The following is a 21,464-nucleotide window of genomic DNA, read 5'->3' on the forward strand; positions in this document are numbered from 1 at the left end:
TATGTCAGATGGCTATTTTCACCAGACCTGACAAGTCTGCAAAATTTGGTGAGTTTTAATGCTTGGCAAGGACCCCAAAAATGCTCCCAATGTACAAAAATAAAATTCATGAAAAATAATAATAATCCTTACAATTTCAATAGGGCCTTCCTTGTTTGTCCACAAAACGTGTTTCTTAAGGTTGCACAATCGCATAAGAAGGTCTGTGGCCTATGTGAGCTGCAGTGAAGCATGCTGTAAGAGCGCCGCAGCACGGATAGGCTACAACATTTTTAATGCAAAGGTGAGGAGGACTGGATGTATTACAATAAGAGGACAGAATAAGAGATTTAGCAGTTGAAAAAGGGCTGGAGAGAAGTAGTTTAGGCTGGAATACTGGTGGGGGTCTTGTCAAGCAACAGGAAACCACACACACACACACACACACACACACACACAACACTCACAGACCGGCAGAGCCCAGCAGTGCAGTTGAATGGCCTCTCCACACAAGCCAAGCCTGTTGGTGGAGCAGTGAAGGGAAAAGCTTTTTAAAGGCTCCCTCATCCCGGACATGCACTCACACCCCGGGGACAGAGGAGGACTGGATTGCATAAGAAATGACATCTCAACAACACAATGATACACAAGATTTTTGGAACTTCATATCCATTAAGCACAAGGACATCCTGTCACGGACAAATGGCACTAAAGTGAACAAAGGGGAAAGTGTCACCTGCTGGTGGCCAGGGGTCTCTACACTTGTGGTGATGTTGACTGACAGTATATTACAAACAGGACTGGACTCTTTCATCCAGAGGAGCCGGCAGTTCTCCTCAATTGCCGACCAACTATATTACAAAAGCAAATTCTGGAGCTGCAATGTAGGTTCACAGACTTTACACTAAATCCAGTTAAAGGTTTTTCTACTTATTCCCCGTTGCTTTCTTTGCCTTGCTGCACTTCCACTCTCCAAGTAAAGTGATAATCCTAAAGCCAAGAAAGCCCCTACTCTTCTTTAAAAACAAAAAGCTAATTCAAAACTTCAGCAAAAGAGTGAATCGAATAGAAATCTGAGATACTTCTTGGCATTGTGTTAGCACTAATTGTACGTAATAGTTCATGCACACACTATTAAAAAAAGGAAATTTTTCCACATTTTTCGTGCATGATATAATAATGTTATGACACCCAAAACACTGAAAACAAGCTCTAACCAATGCCTTGCCGGCGCTGAAGCTGTGTCTCCAGGGCCCCATGGAAGGGGAAGAAAGTTGGAGGAAAACCCCTTGCTTTGTATACCAATCACTGAACTGACTAATGCGCTCTCTACTACTGTTTTCCGTTCCGCTTTATGTACCGTTGCTATGAACATATGCTCCCAGCAAATTATAGACAAAGTTGTGGTCCGTGAGGTTTGCAGCTTGAGGAATTAGCACAGCCGTGTTCCTGTACAATAAAATAATATTGTTTTACCAGAACTAGGCTCCACAGTCTCAGTGTACTCACATCATGGAGCTGGGGAAGTGACACGCTTTGGCACAGCCGATTACTGTAGGGTCCCGAGTTTGATTCATATAATAAGGAGGGCTTTGAGCGGTAAAGCTAAAACAATTATGAGGGTATTTAACGTTGCCGGTATTAAACGCTGAGAATCTAAGTAAGCTGCCTCCCAGGCATAGAAAATTGGGCTGGCAGAAAACCTCTGAAAAGCATCCTTTTTTCTTCCCTGATCTCCCTGAGGTGGAGATAAAGCTTTTTTTCACTGAATACCGAGACTTGCTAAAACAGGCACAAATCCTTCTTCCTACCCTTTCATCCTAATAATGAGACCGAAATCAGGACCTCACCTGCTCGGATCTGGAAATGTAGGCCTGTATGTGCTGCACACGGTAATCATCAAGTTCATTTGAGGACAGAGTTGAGGATTTTCCTCAATTTCAAACCCCCTTTTGGACTTTGTTTCATCTTCAATGGAAACATATTTACTGAGATATACATCAATCCCACATCATATTATCGAGGATATCATTATCATCATCACTATAATCAGCGAGTCAAATATGCCACTGATGACATGTTTTGTTTCTCATTACAAAAGAAACTTTCAGATCTAACGTTTCCATATTCGTTGATAGTCATCAAACCCTCAAATGAAGCTTCAGGGTCTCTTCACATCCTCTCACCCTCCCACCAGTGTCTCTCTGCCTCAAACCCACCAACTCTCTCTCGCTCTCTCTCTCTCTCTCTGTGAGCTCTCACCTAAGTGGGCCAGTAGCGGTGTGATTGTTGGCACATGTAAATGTCCAGTGGCGGCCCTGCGTGTAGAGAATACAGTGATCGGCCTGGGATTGTGTGGAACAAAGCGCACTGTGAGATTACAGTTGATCCTCTCGCATCCTGTTTCCTCCTGCGTCTAGCGGCACTGGCAGACACAGACAGACGCAGATCCCAACCGATAACGCAGCGATGCAGGGAGGGGCGACACACACACACACACACACACACACACACACACACACAAACAGGGGCCCGAGGGCCAGGGCCCGGGACAACCCCGGGCCACGTCAGCAGACGGACGGTGGGTGGGCAGGAGAGAGAGAGAGAGAGAGAGTGAGAGAGTGAGAGAGAGGGGTGAGGGAAAGGAGAGGGACCCCAGCTCCCGACACACCCACACAGTCTGAGACAGAGGCAGAGCTGATGAATGAACAAGGGGCCTGGCGATGATAGCGCTGTTTGGTCGCGTAGGACGAGAGGCCCCACCCTAGATACAGACACATGTTGTGGGCAGGGGATGTGAGGCGAAAAATTGGGAAAAAAAAGAGTAAGAGATGACCTTTACCAAGCCCTGAGGACCACAGCCCACACACTGCAGAACAGCAACACATCAGACTACCCCTATCTGATAAAAGTTAGGGGAATACATCCTACACATCGGGACACACACACACACACACACACACACACACACACACACATTTATACGACTGCTCTGTTTTCTCTGGACTCACACAGAGGAGGGCAGAGAGGATTACAGCTACCCACATGATGACGGGCTGAAAAATAGGCCTTTTATCCACCACCGTTCCACCATAACACAAGGCACGCATCATTTCCACGCTGTTATCCGCATAACATCAAGTACTTGGCTGCCTACGAGTGAATCCGCAGTTTTGCTGTTAACTTGGCACTACAAATGCATCAGAGATATTTGCAATATACCATCCTTTTTTACGATAGTGACAACATCTTTACTTGGAATAAGGTGAAAGATTACATAATCTGAGTCGATAACCACAACGCGCCTGAAGGGTGTACAACCAACAAGGGACTAATCCCACAAAGGGAAAAACCTCGGCGGCAGTGAGATGATTGATGGTACTTTAGGAGAGTTCACCAGTGTCAAAGTACCCAATTGTGTGCTCTTGAAAAACCCCTAGTTTTGAAGAATGAGTTTTCGACTGTCTTTATTACTATAGTCTTGGGTATAACACTTATAGCCAAATCACTAAGCTCATATGTCAAACAGGGTAACGTTGTCGTTTTGTCAAGGAAGAATTTAACTGTGAAGCCTCTCTCTCTCTTTCTCTCTCTCTCTCTAAAAGAGAGAGAGAGAGAGAAATAGAGGCTTCCTTGAAAAAGCGAAGCAAAGAATATATAATTCTCTCTCCTCTAAATGTTGAATCAGCATGGGGTTGACTGTGTAGGTGGCTACAGTTACACCGTACGACTGCTTTCAAAGAAACAATGTTTATCACGTAGTTGACATTTAACTCGAATGTCCGTTTATAAGACGGCATCGCATGATTCAAAAGGAGCTTGTTGAAAAAAGTTCAGCTGGTCGAAATTAATATTTCAACTTGCATTTCCTTTTACTTTGTCAAAATGAGGAAACAAAGCACGCGGGGAACCACACGGCCATTTGAATAGATTTCCTCGTTCGTTCATTATTAGCCTTAGGTTGGACTGTGATGTTGTACTTGCATACTGCTGGGATATGATTTCACCACAAATGACCATCAACTGATTCCGAGAAGGGGAAGGAGCTCCGCCAACGCGTTTATAATCTGCAAGTATTTTGTTGTCCTCAAACCAGGAGCTGGTAGTTCAGCATATGAGAGGAGAAATGTTGGGGGGGAAAGCAAACAAATGGCTAATTTAAGTCTTCAACGACAAACACAATGTGAGGATCGTGATACGACTGCCACTGTACTTTCCACCTGACTATATGTTTTAAATGATATGCACTCATTTTTTCCTATGAAAGCTGCTGTGAGACCATTGTCTCCTGTTATTACATTGGTCGAAGAGGTCTGAAATGCCAAAGAGCTGTCTTCACAACTGTGAAAATTGGGTTGACACAACGATTCTCACCGATCGTTTTTTGAATTCAAGAGTGTCGGGTGAAGTTCAGAATAGCTTAAGACACAAAACACCAAATCCAGTGCATCTGTTGTCTCACCGCGTCCGAGCGTGAAAACACAAAAAAACGTTTAATCAACTTCAGCTTTTTCAAAAAACGCTACGCAATACAAAACTCTTAACCCAAATCCCAAAACTTCTATCAACCACATCCTCTTTGCACTTATCCTCCTCTGCTGTTTAAATTGGGGATACAAAACAAATTTGACCTCAGCCGTGAGTTATGTCTGTCTGCAGTGACCTTTCCCCTCCTCTGAGAGGGAGCTCTGCTCCAAGGGAGTCCTACAACTCCAGCTCCCGATCAAGTACGTGCCTGTCCGGGAGTTCTTTCCACACAAGTGGTTTTCAATGAACCTGCTGACTTAAACTTCCTTTATCTGACTAGACGCTGGTTTGGCCCCTGCAGCCCTGAAGTCCTGGCAGGTGGATCGCCCACTGCCTTCACCACACTCCGGGCGTCCAAGGGGAGATCGATGGAGGGAGGGAGGGAGGGAGTGAGTGACTGGCTGGGAGATGATACCATGAAGGAGGATGGGGGGAATGCAGACATGAACACACCCTCTATTCTCCTCCCTTAAAACCTAAGCTTCCACATTTTATCATACTTGAATTTGTTTTGGTAACTACTCAGATCGACATTTCGTATCCAGTTTCCCTGTTCTCGTTCTGAGAGTTTCTAGTAATGATACATAGCTTGGGGCAACAAGTCAGTGAGGTAAATGATAGAGAGAGAGAGAGAGAGAGAGAGAGAGAGAGAGAGAGAGAGAGAGAGAGAGTAAACTGGAGGGAAAGAGAAAGGGAAGAGAGGCATGATGTAGGTCACAGAGCAAAACACACTTTTGCTTGCATCTTTTCTGAAAAGCCTTTTTGTTTCAAAGTAGCATTTATACAACAATGCCTTGCCTTCAAATCTACCTCAACACGTTGATTTGGTGTTCTTCAAATAACAGTTAAATTCATTTTTTTTTGGTGCTGCTGAAAAATAAAAATAAAAACACTTCAGTATTTCCCCTGCAACAAAAAAAGGCTCACCTGCTCAAGTGCTGCGTCTATTCTTGTGCAATGGGCCTGAGGTAGGATGATTGAACTTTTGTTATATTTCACTGCCGGGACAACAAGAAACCTCTTTCAGCATGGAAAGCGTGAATCAGGACGGTGACAAACTGGCTGGAAAGTCAAACAGAGAGTAACCAGAGCAGGCCCTTTCATGACAAGAGGGCCAGAGCTGGCCTTTGATGCTGAGTGTAGCCGTTGAAAGGTGTCCATTTTCAAGCACTAATCGCCAACATCAAGTGCATTGCAATTGGAACAGAGCTGTAAGATGTTCATAAGCAGGTTTTTTTTTTAAGTGAAGGGCATGTCTGTTACTGGTGGTTTACCGAAGGAATGTCTGATGGTAGATGCTTTTTTTTTATTTATTTTTTTAAGTCAAGTCAAAACATAACATTAAAGAAGGATAAAGTAAGAATATACAGTAATAGTGGATTTGATCACCACAACCTGAGTTGTGCAATAGAATAAATGTAACCAACAGCGTACTACTGTTCATGTGTAAAAGTTGAGGTATGGGGCAAAGATCACTGGCTGGTTCTAAGAGACGTCAACTTATTATGTGAGATGTGTAACAGAAACCACATGGGGCTTTCGATGCACTTCACGCGTGGGTGAACACACTTAAATACGCATAATAAAACGGCATCAACAAATCACAGCCCTGGGATCAGTCTCTGACAGAAATATTTAAAATAGAATGATTCATCCAGAAACCAGGCCAAGGATTATGATTGGAGGATTGACCACGTTTGCCATTCTTGTCCCGGAGCCCCCCTCCGCTCCTCCTGACTCGCTGACGGATTTGTCTCTAATTTCATTATTACTTCTTGATAGACTGCAACAAGCCACTCAATAACACCCATTTCTGTTAGCGCAGCATAATTCATTCCACATTTTTTACAGACTGAAAGTACCAGCTCATGCCAACACCATAGCAGGGCGCACGGAGAGGACCGCTAAATCCGCCTCTGCAGACGAGACAGAGACGCACTTAAATTGCCAGTTTCGAGTCTCGCTGCGAGTTTATGGTGTTGTTCTCCAATTTGTCAATTAGAGAATAATGAGGGAGCCAGCGTTCTCTGCAAAACAGAGGAACCGCCGAGGGATAGATCTGCAACAAGAATGGGGATGCTTTCATTTTTCCATCAATCCATCTACCCTCGAGTCTTGTGTTCAGGCAACGGAGAAGGTGCCAGCAGAAGCCATCTACTGAGCTGAATGCACTTTTTCTGTTTACAGTAGAAGAGAGAAACACATATCAAATGACCACTCTTTGAAACTGAATCACCTCTGCTGAATGAAGATATCCCAGGCTCTGTAATGCTCAATAACCCAACTATTAATGTGTGCTGTCTTGGAAAGCGAATGTAATACCATGGAGAAGCTCCAGAACAGAAAGACCGCCTCCAAGAGCCGGCAGCACAGAGAGAATGCATTAGACTTGCGGTCGGCTGATCTTCAGTTCTTGAAGAAATGCCGACATCTCCTCCCTCCAGTCCAAAACTAAGACTGGATCACAGAGCGGGGGGAAAGGTTTAGTGTTCATAATTTGGGGGATTTGAATGAAAAACTTAAATGGGAGCGGAACGGGAATATCTTTTCCCCTGCACTTGATTATGATGATGTGGGAATTTGCAGATTCGGAGAAGGGATTGGAACATTTTGCTGAAGGGGTGTATTCCATGATTTCATATGCCATGCTAGAGAATTCCATAATACAGACAGACGTGATCAGAAAACATGGTTACATCTTCAGCCGTGAGCAACAAAACACTGGAAACTATCACAATTGGGAATGTCGTGCGCCAGCTGATGTGGCAGTTTGACAGTGAGGTGTTGAGAGAAAACCCTAAATCGCCCACTTTTGGCAGTGGGAGTTCTGCAGTAGCTGTGGCTTGTGTGGTCTCCCTCGATGACCTAGTGGGACACTGCTAAACTGAACGAGCACTGTCAGATCCCGACCGACAGCCTTCCCACCTACATCAGTGGAGAGCTTTGTCCCAAGATGCAACAGCCAACCATGCGCCAGGATCCAGCCGTCTATCTCATCACTCGGTTAAAGTTTAGGGAGAACAGCCACGGAGTTCAACTTTTACAAATACGAATCTCCACGCTAACAAAATAACTCAGTTTGAATACGTTTGCTGAGAGGAAAAGGCTGAAACATCAACTAATGGTCATAATACTGTAAATGAATCATTTAAAGAACTTCAGACAAAAAGTCTTTAAATCACTGCAGTGTGATATATGTATATCAAAACTAGGGTCACAATATTTAACCATATTTCTACTTCTATCTAACACAGGATTTAGGCTCCAAGGGGCAAAACTCAATAACTTCACCCCTGCTGCGACACTAACACAAAAGACATGCAGTTAATATGAGCGCATTCAAGGACACTGCCATTCTCCAGATAACCAGACAATACTCTGTGCTATTTAGAACAAGCCTGATTTACTGTAGATCGTTGCAGAAAGTCAAGCAGAACAGCCGGCACACTTCACCTATCATGTATGTGTATGTGACATAGGAAAGGGACCCAAATTCAACAAGACGTTCAGATTTGTGTCCCCAAATATGAATTTGTTGAATTACATGTTTTCTGATCTCGGCAGCCCAGTCGAATTGACGAGGTTGTTTTTGTTTTAAAAGGGAGATTTTCATGACACGTCCCCCTTAGTGTTGAGCATTTCAGGTTTTTTTGTTCCCCTTCCAATGAAGTTGATTAGATTATAGATATGGTTACACTAATTTGTTTAATGACTTCTCATATTATAAATTATGAGCCCCCTCCCACATCAATCAAATATAAATCCATAGTAATAATGACCTTTGTGCCAATACAAAAAAATACTCACAGTAGCTTCGGTGATGAAGAATTGTGTGTGTGTGGTATCTGTGGTAGCCCAGATATGCTGGCTTGTCCTAAAGCGTATGGCAGTTGTAATCAATCATCAGATAATTTATTGTAGATCATCAACTAATTAAAATGCTCGATATCAAACGACAAACTAACTCAGGTAACATGAAAATACCTGAGCCGGCTGAAAATAAGCTCAGACGTGATTTGCCATATTTCATGTCTCCAGAATGACGCAACGGCCAGTGGTGAGAGGATTTCTCAATTCACTTCAAGTCGATTCAACGCAGCTTAGTTTTCTGTGTTCCAGTCAGTAAGTGAATTTATTGTTCATCTCTGAATTTTTGTCTCGCTTTTCACCACAGTTTATCAAAACCACATTTATTAAACAATACTTTTTGTGTGTGAATGGGCGTGCATTCATTGACAAGAAATATCATTCAAATGCAAAACATGCACTTGAACTCAATTTGGGTTTTTTTTTTACAGTTATTGATGCTTTTAGCACTTGAAGCTCTATTGTGTTACCTTCAAAAACCATGAACCCACATCACGATCACAGAACTATAGAGCACAAGCCTCTGTTTAGACGAGTTTACCGACCCGGCGGACAAAGAGCTGCTCTGTGCGCCTCAGTACAGCTATGGGTTTCACATAATAAGCCAACACTGTCAAAAGGCACCAACGATGCAACTTTTTCTCTCTTTTGCCCCGTTGCATAGAGGAGTAAATCTATTCACTTGAAGGAGAGAGGAAGAACCAGGCACATCTGAATCTATCAAAGACAAAGTTACAGTACTCTAAATATGAGACCACAGGGTGCCAATGACACACAGATGGAGCCATGATCTCTCTCGCTAGAATCTCGGCAGATTCGTCATGATTATCATACAGAAGGAAAGTTAGTCTTTTGGTTATTCAACGTAAAACCCTAATCAATAATGTCTCTGTAAATTTGTCATGGGAACCCATGAGCAAAATCAAAGTTCCACACTGGTCTAGAAGAAGACGTCATCGTTGGAATAGTTTATTTGAGAAGGCCACAAAGTCCCATCATTATTGGACAATCATGGAAGGCCCAGTAGTCATCACTCTCTGACCAGAACTGGACACCAACAGTCATGTGCTCTGCGCGGGCGCATGAGGCATTTATTTGTGTCGATCGACTATGGAAACCAAACAAGAAGAGCGAAGGCGGGCACGAAATTCAGATGACGCCATTATGGGATGTTGATGTCGCATCGCCGATGAAAACTTGGGTTGAATGGCCTCAAAATACACAAAGATGAGTGACAATGCTTACAATCCCCATCCGGCAACGAGAACTATGTGAATTAGAAGCCCTGACTGTAGATTTTTATCCTACGAAGTACTTTGCTTAACAGCATAATACGTAAAAACACGGACATCAATCCTACAAAAATACAGAAGAGGAGACACACAGATGCTTCTGATGAACCACTGCCTAATATCATTCCGAAGTCTCTACGCCCTTCAAAAGGGCATAAAAAAACAGACCAAAAGGAGGAGGAAAGGGGATGTTGAGTGTTGAAGAAAACAACATGAGCCCTATTACAAAAAGAAAGCGCCACATTCACAACAAAGAAAAAAATGCTTTTGGAGAGAAAGCTGGAGCTAATTCAGCTACTCCTTAAGAGGAGTGATTGTTAACAGAGCCACTGGATTAAATGCACAGCCCGACCGCAACGTAATGGCAACAAAGCATCTCCTAAATGAAAGGAAATATATAAAAGTCCCTGTAAAACAAAAGCGACGCAAAAGAGGTTTGCGGAGAGCCAAGTCTCTCAAACAAAAGCATCGTAAATGTAAATGTTTGTCTGCATGTATGTGCACAGCCAGGCATGGACACAACCAATTTAGCCCAATTAACAACAGATGTGTCCATCTATTTTTGGTTCAACAAGCGCTCTCTGCAATAACACCATTAGTTGTCTCCTTATTTGCAATATCATTTTTCAACCATACGTTTTCCCCATTAGGCCTCCAGTGCCTTTTTTCGGTAGCTTTTCCATAACTTTGGCATGGCCAGCGATGGTCGGCATGCTGCTAACCAACGGTCTCGCTGCAGAACCTACATCAACAGAAACCAGAGCGCACTGGAGAAATACAACATTGTCAATTGAAAGGAGGACAAGTAAGATGGGCTGGAATATATGAAGTTCTCTTGAGCAATGCCAACATGAATGGTTATACAATAGAGAGTCAAAGAGACTGTGTTTTACTGGTTTGAGTTCTGACTGTGTGATGTGTGCAGCTCGGTTTTGGCTTGCGAAGAGCCATATTTCATGGGGCTCAGAGGGTCGGGGGCTGGCACCACATTTTTTGATACTCCTCTTGTACTGTTTCATAAAACTGACAAAATAGGATGGCTTGAAACATGTAAAATGTAATTTCTGTTCCCTCCTCAGCAGGAAGGCCACTGGCATTATCATTGTCGGCTTCAGTATCGATTATTAGCAGCTCTAAGACGTCTCTGATCTATGCTTTGAATCCCGCAGACACACACACACACACACACACACACACACAACATCCAAGTTGCAATCCATGTCTGTCATGTGTTATGATCGGCTGTGAACACCGCACACTTGAGAATATGTGTCACTAATAATATCCCTTATTCTCAAGCGATGATGTTATCGCTTACACAACATTCCAAGCATTAACCTCATGAACCTTGATATTCCCCCAAAATTACCACTTATGCAGCTTCAAAAAACGTGATTCCATTCAACAATTTCTCATCACGTGTTTATATGCTGGTGTCAGTTTGTCCCAGTGTGTCCTTGGAGCTGTAGCCAATTTCACTCAAACTGAAGATGTATTCAAATCCAAGTCATGCAACACCAAAAGTACATTTTAGATGCATTTACCTTTATTATAGAATGTCAGTTTTCAAAAATATTTGGGATCCATTAACTCTGAGTTTTGTTGCGTGATGATTGTTTTATTTTTTTTGGTGTTTTGGTTGATTGCAAATTTGTCTGAAAATGTGCAACACTACAGTACAGTGTCCTGTATTAATGCCTATTTTTGTTTTTTATGATATTATTTATTTTAGCGTATTTTGTGCTATTCCTCTCTAATTCAATGAATTAACTAACCTTTGAATACACGTAAACCTAAATTAAATTCTAGTTCTAACTAACTGCTAAGTAAATAGGTGATTATTGGCAGAATCATCCTCAGTCTAACAGCTAAAACTTAAAAAGCTTCTCATAAGGGCAGCCATGCAGGAGCACATGTTCACAAAAGCGTACACTGTGCCTTTTCCCATTTGTGATAGAACCCAGACTGACCTACTCGCAGCTCCTGACCGAAGACTGTCCTTTCTCCCAGCGCCGAACAGTTCCAGCGTCCATATCGGAACTGGTACTGGCACTCATTGATGCCCATCTGGGCGCCTTCGCCCACAACGATGATGGCGTCCGGGCGGCTCTGGCAGATGGCCCGCTGGCGAGGTGCCAGCCCGGGAATCTTGTTGCAGATGATGTTGGCACCCAGAGCCACCACCGAGGACAGGGCCCTGCCGAAGTGAAAGAAACACACCACGCGCGCACGCATTCGTACACACACACACACACACACACACACACAAACATCCACGGACACACAGACTCAGTTAGGACTTCCAGAGGATGGTCAGGCTGACTCATTTGTGTGCGACGCTCCAGAACGGGATTCAACTCAACCGGTGATTGATGCACGTTCCGTAGTGAAGTGAATGCTGTACGACATGAAAGTATGGCTGTTTAGTGGATTAGAGGTCAAATCAAAATCCATAAAACAAAGGAAACTTGCTAAAAGAGCCCAGAGAGAGAAAGCAATATGCACAATTGACTACTGACAACGCCACTCCACATTGGTTTGGATGGTGGAAGTTTAAACAATAAATAAGGGGTTTTATGTTAATTGTTAGGTAACATAGCAGCGTGAACGGTTGCCAGACTTACACAAATATAGAATATACAGCATATACACTTTCTCTGTGTCTCGTTATGTAGATGCAGGTTTCAAATTGTAACCAAATGTCATGATTTGTGTGATCATGTGTTTGAAAGTTATTCAGGGTGTAAAAAGTGTTGCCCATAAATTTCTCGAGAGACTGCTTTTACTTTCGTCACATCCTATGATTGGTTTGCATGGAAAAATATGTAAGCTTTTCAACACTAGTCGTCCTAATTCGCAGGGTATCAATGCGCTGCATAGTGAACGACACCCGTCCCACTCATTTCTCTTCAGGGAGACGTCGTTATATCCGATCACGCTCCGTGATAATATCACAACATGTGTCAAAAGATGGCTTCGCAGCCACGGAGAAAGCCAAAACAGATTACAGCTAAACAAAGCGCTGACTATCTCCATGACTCTTTGTTTATAGCCCTCGAAAACCATGTAGATACATACTTTTCAAACATGTCAGGGACGGGGAGCCATAAACGAGCGTGGAGGCAAACGGCAGCTTTGAAGTATGACGTCGACCTCCAGAGGCTTTCACCACAAACGGGGCAAACCAACGCAGGCAAGTTGTGTGTCAGCGAAAAGCGACGGCAGCGTAAGAGGAGTGAGAACGGGAGAATGGGTGGAGAGAGACACTGAGAACAGACACAACGGTTTCTGTGGAGCGTAGTTCACAGTGATCTTGGTGGGAGACCCCTGACTAAGAGCAAAGATATGATCATTGATTAGATCGCCCTCTGGACAATCGTGTTCCCTTTCCGCTGGTTACTTGAGTTTCTCCACAAAGACAGAAAAACATGAATCTAAATTTCAAACACATGACGTTAAAATGAATCCTAACTGCAGCGAGGCGAGTATCTGGTACCAGACTGAGGACTGCACACATTCTCTCCGTCTTCTCGGTGCAGTCAGGGGAACGCACAACAGCATATAAAGGGGAAAGCACCATTGTGTTGATTTTGCAATCTCTGCTCTGAAAGTCACCACAAAACCTAACTGAACTAAAATTACTTCAGTTAAAAATAAACACACTAAGATGTATATTTCTAAAAAAATTGTTCATCATAAGCATGTTGCTTTGTAAAACTGGAGGCTGTCACTTCAAAAATACATAACAACTCATCCAAAAATCCATCAGCTGCGTTCAGTGTCTGCAGCAAACACTGCTTTCGCTCCCGCTGCTGTTAAACAAGCTTGAACCCCTCTGACCCTCTGTGACCCTCTGCTGTATATGTGGTTGTTCATGGCAACAATGACATGAAGTCTGTGCAAACCAAAAAGGTCATGCTCATTAAGACAAGTAATGTGCAACTGGAGAAATTCGCTGTCTCGCATAATAAATGCTACGGGTGAATGGAACTGGTTTGTTTATGTAAATCCAACGGCAATAAAGAACATTTGAGTCTTTTATATCTCTGATGTTCCAGCGCACCACTTTAAAAGCTCGTACAACTGCACATTGTTCTGGCAAACAGAACTCGTAGTGACTCCCCCTCTTGGCTTTTTCTCACGTCATTCACCTGCTAACACGCAGGATCGCAGTCTACCACGGTAGGGCCATCAGACAACACCAGACAGAGAATTCCAGAGCTAAGCTTTTAAATCCTTGAAATCATCAAAGTGCACAGATGCGATTCTGTTTGCTTAGCGTATACACTGTGTGTACGCCAGCGGCCTGGGGACAGCTCACCCACGGTCACAGATCTGACATCAGATAGACCGCCAACATAAGCTCCGAAGTATGATTATTATATATATTGGGTATTACAGCGAGGAACTAATATATAGATTGATGCAAACTGCAGTGTTTGAGTGATCGCTTGTGGCTTTACTGCAGCTGTGATAGAGAGATGAAGCAGTTTTGTTTTTTTGTTAATTACAAAGCAAAAGGTGGCAGAATTTTTTTTGCCTTGCACCGATACACAAGTACATAAAATGTGATCTGCTGAACATCCAATACACTGGTTGTGCACAAGGCCTTTGACACCTACGGATGACACAAATCTCTATGCTTAATTTTATTTCTCTTTATTTTTGACAAAACATGGGTCAGTGTCTTTTATGTTAAACACAAAACCTGTGACGCGATAGAAAACACATCACGTTAGACAGCCAACATTAAACGTCACAGAAACAGAGGCCTCTGCCAGTTTGACCTCACAATAAATGTCTTAATTTCTTTTGAAAAAACGTGATTTAAAAGAATAAAAAACAAAACAAATCAAAGCAGTCTCAGTGTGAGCGCTGAGGAGCTTACAGATCCCATCACAGGGTAGTTTGGCTTAAAGAGAAACTGTAGTCTACGTCATGGCATACAGCGTGCTCACAGCCACCTACTCCATCACATGGAGCACTTTGAACACAACTGACACACTATTAAGCTCCCGGGCATGCATCTTCCACTGAGGAATGCACTCTCAAAACTGACACAACTTAACTAAACCAAGTGAATAAATGCTCTTCTTTTTTTCCAAGGGCAGAAAATTAACTGTTATGTTCGTGCCGAATATGATTTTCCTCTTTTGCTGCTCATTAACAAATACGATGCTCAGTGCACTGAAGGGGTTTCATTCATAACAAAATCACATTTGCGTCTGTCTAAAACTATATCTGGCTAGGCCGGCATAATATTAAGAAAACGGTCAAATCATTGCCATGGGAACATTAAGTGTAAAATCCTTGGATATTGGAGCGTGGGTGTGCAATAGCCCAAATGCTCTACATGGTCAGATCCTTTTTGCTGACAGCTCATTTGTCACCCACAGCTCAACAAATTTTGCAACCAAAACATAAGCTTCGAGGAAGGGGCATTGCATTATTTTGAACCCGTAGAAATAGAAGTGTTCTCCTCAAAACATGTATTTTGTGGTTAATGCTCAACAGAAAACACACTTGAATAATCCAAACAAACAATGGTATGTAGTTTTAATGCCATTGCTATACTTAGAAGTGTAGCCCACTTTTAACAGAAAAACCAAAAACCACATCTATTTCAGCATCAGGTTTGGGGTCTCCAGGCAGCAGAGAAAGGAGCAAAGGGAGCATGGGTGAGTAATTATTCTGGACGCTTAAAGAAAGCCAGTGTTCTCCTGCGAGAGTAATCCCCGTTTAATTCAAAGCCGCAGCGCATTATGGTGTTAATCAAGTGCGTGTTGCAGGCAAATATTCTAAAGATGTAGGCGCAAATGTTAACATTAAAAAAAAAAAAAATGCTGGAGAATTAACCCGAGATGAGGTCATGCACAGAGATAATCTTTCACGCGCTCAGACAGGTTGACGGTGCTCGCATCATGCGTTAAATGTGTTAAATTCTCCTCGCGGGAGAGAAAAGACAGACTCTCAGCATCCAATTGTCTTGAACATCTCTGCCACTCTGTGGCCAAAACGAATCCGTGTAGCAGTCACCCAAACGTTTTTTGATCATGTAAAATATGTGCAATATTTACAGCTAGCCACAGACCACCACTGCTACTACTCACAAGAGACGCTCACGCGCCTGCGGACGGCACATTAGCGCGTTCAGGTTTTCACTTAATTAGTTTATTCCCACGTGGGTCATTTTCCACTGATGGGTATTCTCTACTGAGTTTGCGCTGGCATACCATTAGGAAGTGTCTGAAAATTATCCTAGAATTAAATCACATTTACTGGTAAGTTGCACTTTTGCTACGCCAGCTCCCTGCGCCGTAACAGTGCGATGACACAAACTTAAAATGAATCTCCAACAACTAAATATATTCCTCTCACAACCGGCTCTTAATGATTAGGGGGAAAAGGAAATAAATAGCTCGTTGTCCGGTAGGAAAGCTGCACGGGAGCAAAACCAAAAACCGTGCGTCTTTGTATTGCTGAAGATGAGCGCGCGCACTCCCTGAAGTTAATTAAGGACCCTAGTTAATTGGCTGAAACTTACAGGTAGCTGCCACTCGTCAGGATCAGGAAGATCTGTGGATAATAGACAGACAGCAGTACACTGCGCGACGAGAAGATGATCATGATGACATTGAGCAAATGGCCACGATCGGATAGAGTCAGACGACGCGGACGGGATGAAAAAAAAAAGCCTCCCTTATTAATTCCCGGTTTTAAGTCCCCTTCGCACAAAATAAAAAAGAGGTGCTGTGCGTCTCCTTGTCTTTGGTGCGGTGGCTCTACGCAGCTCCGAGCTCCCAGGGCCGTGTGTGCGCTGAGATTGGCTCTGTCATCTCTCAGCGGCGGAGGCTGTTACACAGTACTGTGGGTTCCCGAGCCGGAATGATGATGGTTTTAGGGATTTTGCATGGCAGAAAAAGTGCCTCTCTCCACTCTCATGAGAGTCGTGCCTGCCATTGGGCAGGGAGAGACACTGCTATCCGCCCACTTTGCCACAGCGGGACAATAGGGTGACACTGATCCGATCCCCGGTGGACGTGCGGGAGGTTTCATTCATCATCATATCCCCCCCCCCCCCCCCATACACACACACACACACACACACACACACACACACACACACACCGCCAACCCACCATCCAGCCAAAAATAAACAAACAGAGACGCTGGCTGCTCGCGCATAACACCATCATCACAGCTCCGCGTGCAAAAAAAAAAAAAAAAAAAATCTGCACATTTCTCTGGCAGGATGCGTCGTTGTGAATCAACAAGTTGGTGTCACGTTGACGTAATAAAGTCCATGTAATATGACAGATATTATTCTCATAATATGTCTGTATGTGTGTCTATGTAAAAGTGAGCATGAAGCGTCATTACCCTGCTGAAAAGAAATGTCCTTACCTTAGATATTCCTATAATATTGTTAAAAACGTACAATATTATGTCCTCTTGTAACATGCTTTCCAATAACATTTCATTAGAAACATAAAATAAAGCATATTTGTGGTACTCAGATATGAGTATCAGGGACCTTATTATTTCCTGTGGTAAAACGATATTATTGCTATAGGCGTCTATAATATATCTGCTCTGTCTGCTGCGCTCTGATGGTATTTGATGGTCGTCACCCTATAATATTCAAATATGAATTGTGTGCCCCTGCTGTGATATTGAATAATATTCTCCTCATATTGTAAAATTGCTGAAGGTGGCAAAGGCATAAAAATAGCAGTCTCGGATTGGATCTGAGCAAAGAGATAAAATACTTGGGGAGATTTTGTCGCAGAGCTTAGTGAATGGAGGGCTTTTATCGCCTCAGCATCGTGACTCTCACTCAACACCTGCAGGCTCAAGTCATTGTAAATGAAGAGGCTACCATGAAAGATTTAGTGAAAGGATGGAAGGAATGAGCTAACTGCTCGGGCTCAGTGAACACGGAGATGGGTGCCCCCCCCCCCCCCCCCCATATTGGAGCTGCTGTCATGTGATATGAGCATCTGTGGAACTTGAAGTCATTTACACGCTTCAGTCCACACGAGGTTCTCACAGGCGGGGCTGACACTTGTTTTGTTTCGTTCTCTGATGCTGCAGGAATCTCCAAATGCACTGCAGGATCAGGATAAAAGCATTTCAGTTGTATATATGGACTTAATCAGAAATCAATTTTCCATACGTCACGGTTCCATGTTTCAATAATATCTCAGTATTTTTCTGTGCGTAACTGGTTGCAGTTATTCAAGAAAATAGATGTAGTGTCGCACAACAAAAGCAACTTTGTAACTTTGATGAATAATCTGTAATAGGTTAAAGAAATAGAAAAATAGCATATTGATTTGGATTACTCTCCACTGCATCATCTATGTTACACACGTACCTGTTTGCCTTTAGGCCCCTATAACTAATTTTAAGTTAACTATAATAAAAGGTTATAGTTCAGGGAGGTCAGAATCAAACTAAGAAGTCTTTTAATTTCACTATTCCGAGAGTAACTAAAAAAAATGGTCTACCCATGGGTGCAAAGCGTGGACAAAAATACAAAAACAAACTTCCCATATATATTTTCACGAGACATACAGTACGTCGCCATGATTCTAATGCGTGTCTATACCGGAGGCTCCTAATACGGTATGATTATTCTTGAGAGGCGCTGCGTTTAGCGCAGCAGAGCGGAGTGGGAACGGATAGAAACTCTTCTGTGTTTATGCATCAAGGTGAGCTATTACAAAACAGGTGAAAAAAAAAAAAAAAGCTCCGTCTGGCCGATGGAATGTGGAAATACAACTCAGTCTGCCGCTATTAATGAAGGTATGCAGGGGGGGGGGGGGCTGGATCTGCAGCAATGACAGCGGCTCAAATTATCTTGTGTGACAAAGGAGCTGGAGTCTCGTGAGGTGAACTAAATGGCTCCTTGAAAGCGAAAACGAATCGATCGCATTGAACCGTCGCCTTATCTGAAACCTTTACGCACAACACATTCCCCGTGTGCAGACGTTAATGTAATGACTGCATTTGGTCTTTTTAAGAACACCTGCTGAAAACGGATTACTCACATCATGCTAAAGTCTGAGGTCAGAGGGCAGCTGACGCTTCCCTGTAAAAGAGGTGAATAACCAGAGTATTGCATAATTTGGATATTCACTTTTGCGCATGTGAAGAAAACAGTCGTGTGCATGTAATCACAGGTTATGAACACTCACCCGAGTCTGAGGTATATGATGCCAAAACACAGGAACACGTACAGACTCCGCTTTCGGAGGGGTTTGTGCATGATCGTTCCCACTTTGTCCAGAGGCCATGCGCTGTAACATAAAGTGCTCGAGCTTTTTCCGTTCACATTGGCGGTGTTTCTCAACCCTTCCAGATGAACGTATAGCGCCTGTTTTCCGCGACACGAAGCTGGGGCGCCTTTGAAATCTTCGACCGCGTGAAATCCATGGTGCGGCAGCACAGGTGAGATGCTGATGGCGACCTGAAAGGTGGCTGTAAGAACTCCAAAATGAAACTCGAGAGAGGGTCGGACTTGAGAGGTGAATGAGTTCTTGGAGGAAGTGCCTCCTATTCGTCCTTACTTTCACGGGAGAGCCTAATTAACGATTCCCATTTGCTGCGTCACGCAGGTAGAAAGAGAGAAAAAAAAAAACAACAACTAGTCGTGCCCTGCCAACCCTGTGGATTTCGTTTAGTTTAAAAGCTGTAGTTCATCGCTCGGCGTTTCAATTCTCTGAAGACATCTTAGACGCAGTCCATGTTACTAACTTGCAACAGCCAGGTAATACAGGTAACAAAAGGGCTGCACGCCTCCTCCTCCTCCTCCTCCTCCTCCTCCTCCAGCGTGGATATGTAGGGAATGGGACGGGCTTCCAGTCTGAGCTCAACACGTGTAGTTGTTGTACAGCAAACTAAAAGGGACGAAGTGAAATGGCCTTTTTATAGGCCTGTGGCCCAGGCTAGGCTGGTGCTTTTGTCGCTTGCAACACTGGGCATTGCCCCACCAGTGCGGGCTCCCCGGATGGGCTCCACCACAACAGTAAGCCCCATAAAGTCAAACAGACGAGGAAGGGCTTTCCAGCTGCATGAATCAAAATGACAATTGCATGACTAATAATGACTAATAATAATGAACTGGCGTCATGATAAATACGTGTCAGTGAGGTTTTGTCAGTCACTTTGATTAACAGCGCAACGCATGAACAAAACAACATAAACAAAACATTAATATTCCAATTTCTTAGGCTTGATTCAAGATGATGTGAATTTTGAGCAGATGTTCAGAATGCAGAGTTTACTCCTTTGGGAGCTATTAGTTGACTAAGAAGACTCCCTCTGGTGGCAGCAAGACACTGCTGAAGTGATGTGGTTAAATGTGCAGTAAAAAAAAAGCTCCTCTGCAGTGGGACAGAAGATTTAATCTGAAAAGGCTTTAATGTCTGTGAAAAAAAAATAAACTAAAAGGGAGCTTCAGAACTAGATGGATAAAAAAAAAATGGAGTTAACTTTTTTGATTAAAGTCATCCACTTCATGCAAGGGCCTCACATGTAGGTGTGGTTGTGGGAAGTGCCATTTAACTAAATGCCACCAACATATCAAATGGAATCAAAATGTCAACACAGTTGTAGTTAGTGAGGAGTAAATCTAAAATGAAGACACATGAACAAATATAATAATGTTATTTTGACAAGGCCAATCTGGTCTTAGATTTTTTTTTCACCTCAGCCCATTTTGTTATCGACACAACTTCAATCAGAAAACTACATTATTCTGCAGGGAACAACGCTCATCTGAATACTTTTCTCTTCTGCCTGGCTAGTCCAAACAAAATCTAAGGAACCCCATTCTCTTCTCCCTACATTTTTTTTTTAACTGTCTTCAATTTCTTAAAAGAACACAAAAACCATCAATTCAGTATATTTCCAAGAAACTACATGAAAAATGGCTAACGTGTTGTAATAATGATGGCATAAACTAAAATTACAGACATGAGCTATCTGAGCACAGAGACTGCCGGGCTGTTGTTGACCACGAGAAACAGACACAACCGCAGAGACCTTTGTTTCAAGACATCCCTGCATTGTGGTTTCAAGGCCTTTTCCTTCAAAACATGCCCATCAAAATTCCAGATGGATTTTTAGAAATAATGAAAGTCAACATGCAGGCCCAGGGTGACATAAAAAAAAAAATAAAAAAAAAAGACAAGTATTTGATGTCTACCCCGTAACAGATGGTCTTGTTTGTCTTCAAATGTAGCTATATAGCTCATCGTCGAGGCCTGGGTGGGGATGGTCCTGTTTGGTTTAATTAAAATGTTCAAAGAGCCAACACTTTTTTATTAAAGCAGGATCGAGACCGGGGACAGTGTGCGTCAGCGTTATTTGTCACCCGCCATTGTCGTTACAGACATGTCACACACATCCCCGTTCGCTCGCTGGTGGTGCACGCATTCCTGTGCACGCTAACACACATTATCTGTCTCCTTGTGTCCACACATACAGTAAGTACGCGTGCAAATCACACTGTAGACACATGCGCTGCGGACACACAGGGAGACTCACACACACACACACACACACACACACACACTGTAGCACTTGGGTGGTATGTGGAAGATCTTGTGACACACTGTTTATTTAACTTCAAAAAGTTGAGGCAGGGATGAGAGCATTTGGGTCAGCAAGGACATATCACTCTGAGTAAGTCATACGCCACATCACTGCTTGTGCTTTACGCTGCATTACGGGCCATTGTATTTGAAATATGTCCTCTCGCAGTCTCCTGAATGGCGGTCGTTGTCCTCCTTG

General features: G+C 43.2%; 1 protein-coding gene across 2 annotated transcripts in view; it reads right to left on the reverse strand.

Moving 5' to 3' along the window:
- LOC137870660 (protein Wnt-7b) overlaps positions 1–19,363 on the reverse strand; it is a 34,551-nt gene extending 15,188 nt beyond the window's left edge. The window contains exons 1-2 of one of the 2 annotated variants that reach the window (XM_068708062.1): positions 18,866–19,363; positions 11,636–11,862 (exon numbers count right to left, since the gene is read on the reverse strand). In XM_068708062.1, the coding sequence (XP_068564163.1) occupies positions 11,636–11,862; positions 18,866–18,936 (298 nt within the window). In that variant the 5' untranslated portion in view covers positions 18,937–19,363. Of the gene's footprint in view, positions 1–11,635; positions 11,863–16,209; positions 16,663–18,865 lie in introns of those variants that run through there. The other variant, XM_068708061.1, reaches the window with a different exon arrangement.
- Between the last annotated feature and the right edge of the window lie 2,101 nt (positions 19,364–21,464).

This window comes from Cebidichthys violaceus, unplaced genomic scaffold (genome assembly GCF_023349555.1).
Source record: "Cebidichthys violaceus isolate CVI_PGR_0920_01 unplaced genomic scaffold, fCebVio1.0.p SCAF_131, whole genome shotgun sequence".
Lineage (NCBI taxonomy): Eukaryota > Metazoa > Chordata > Actinopteri > Perciformes > Stichaeidae > Cebidichthys > Cebidichthys violaceus.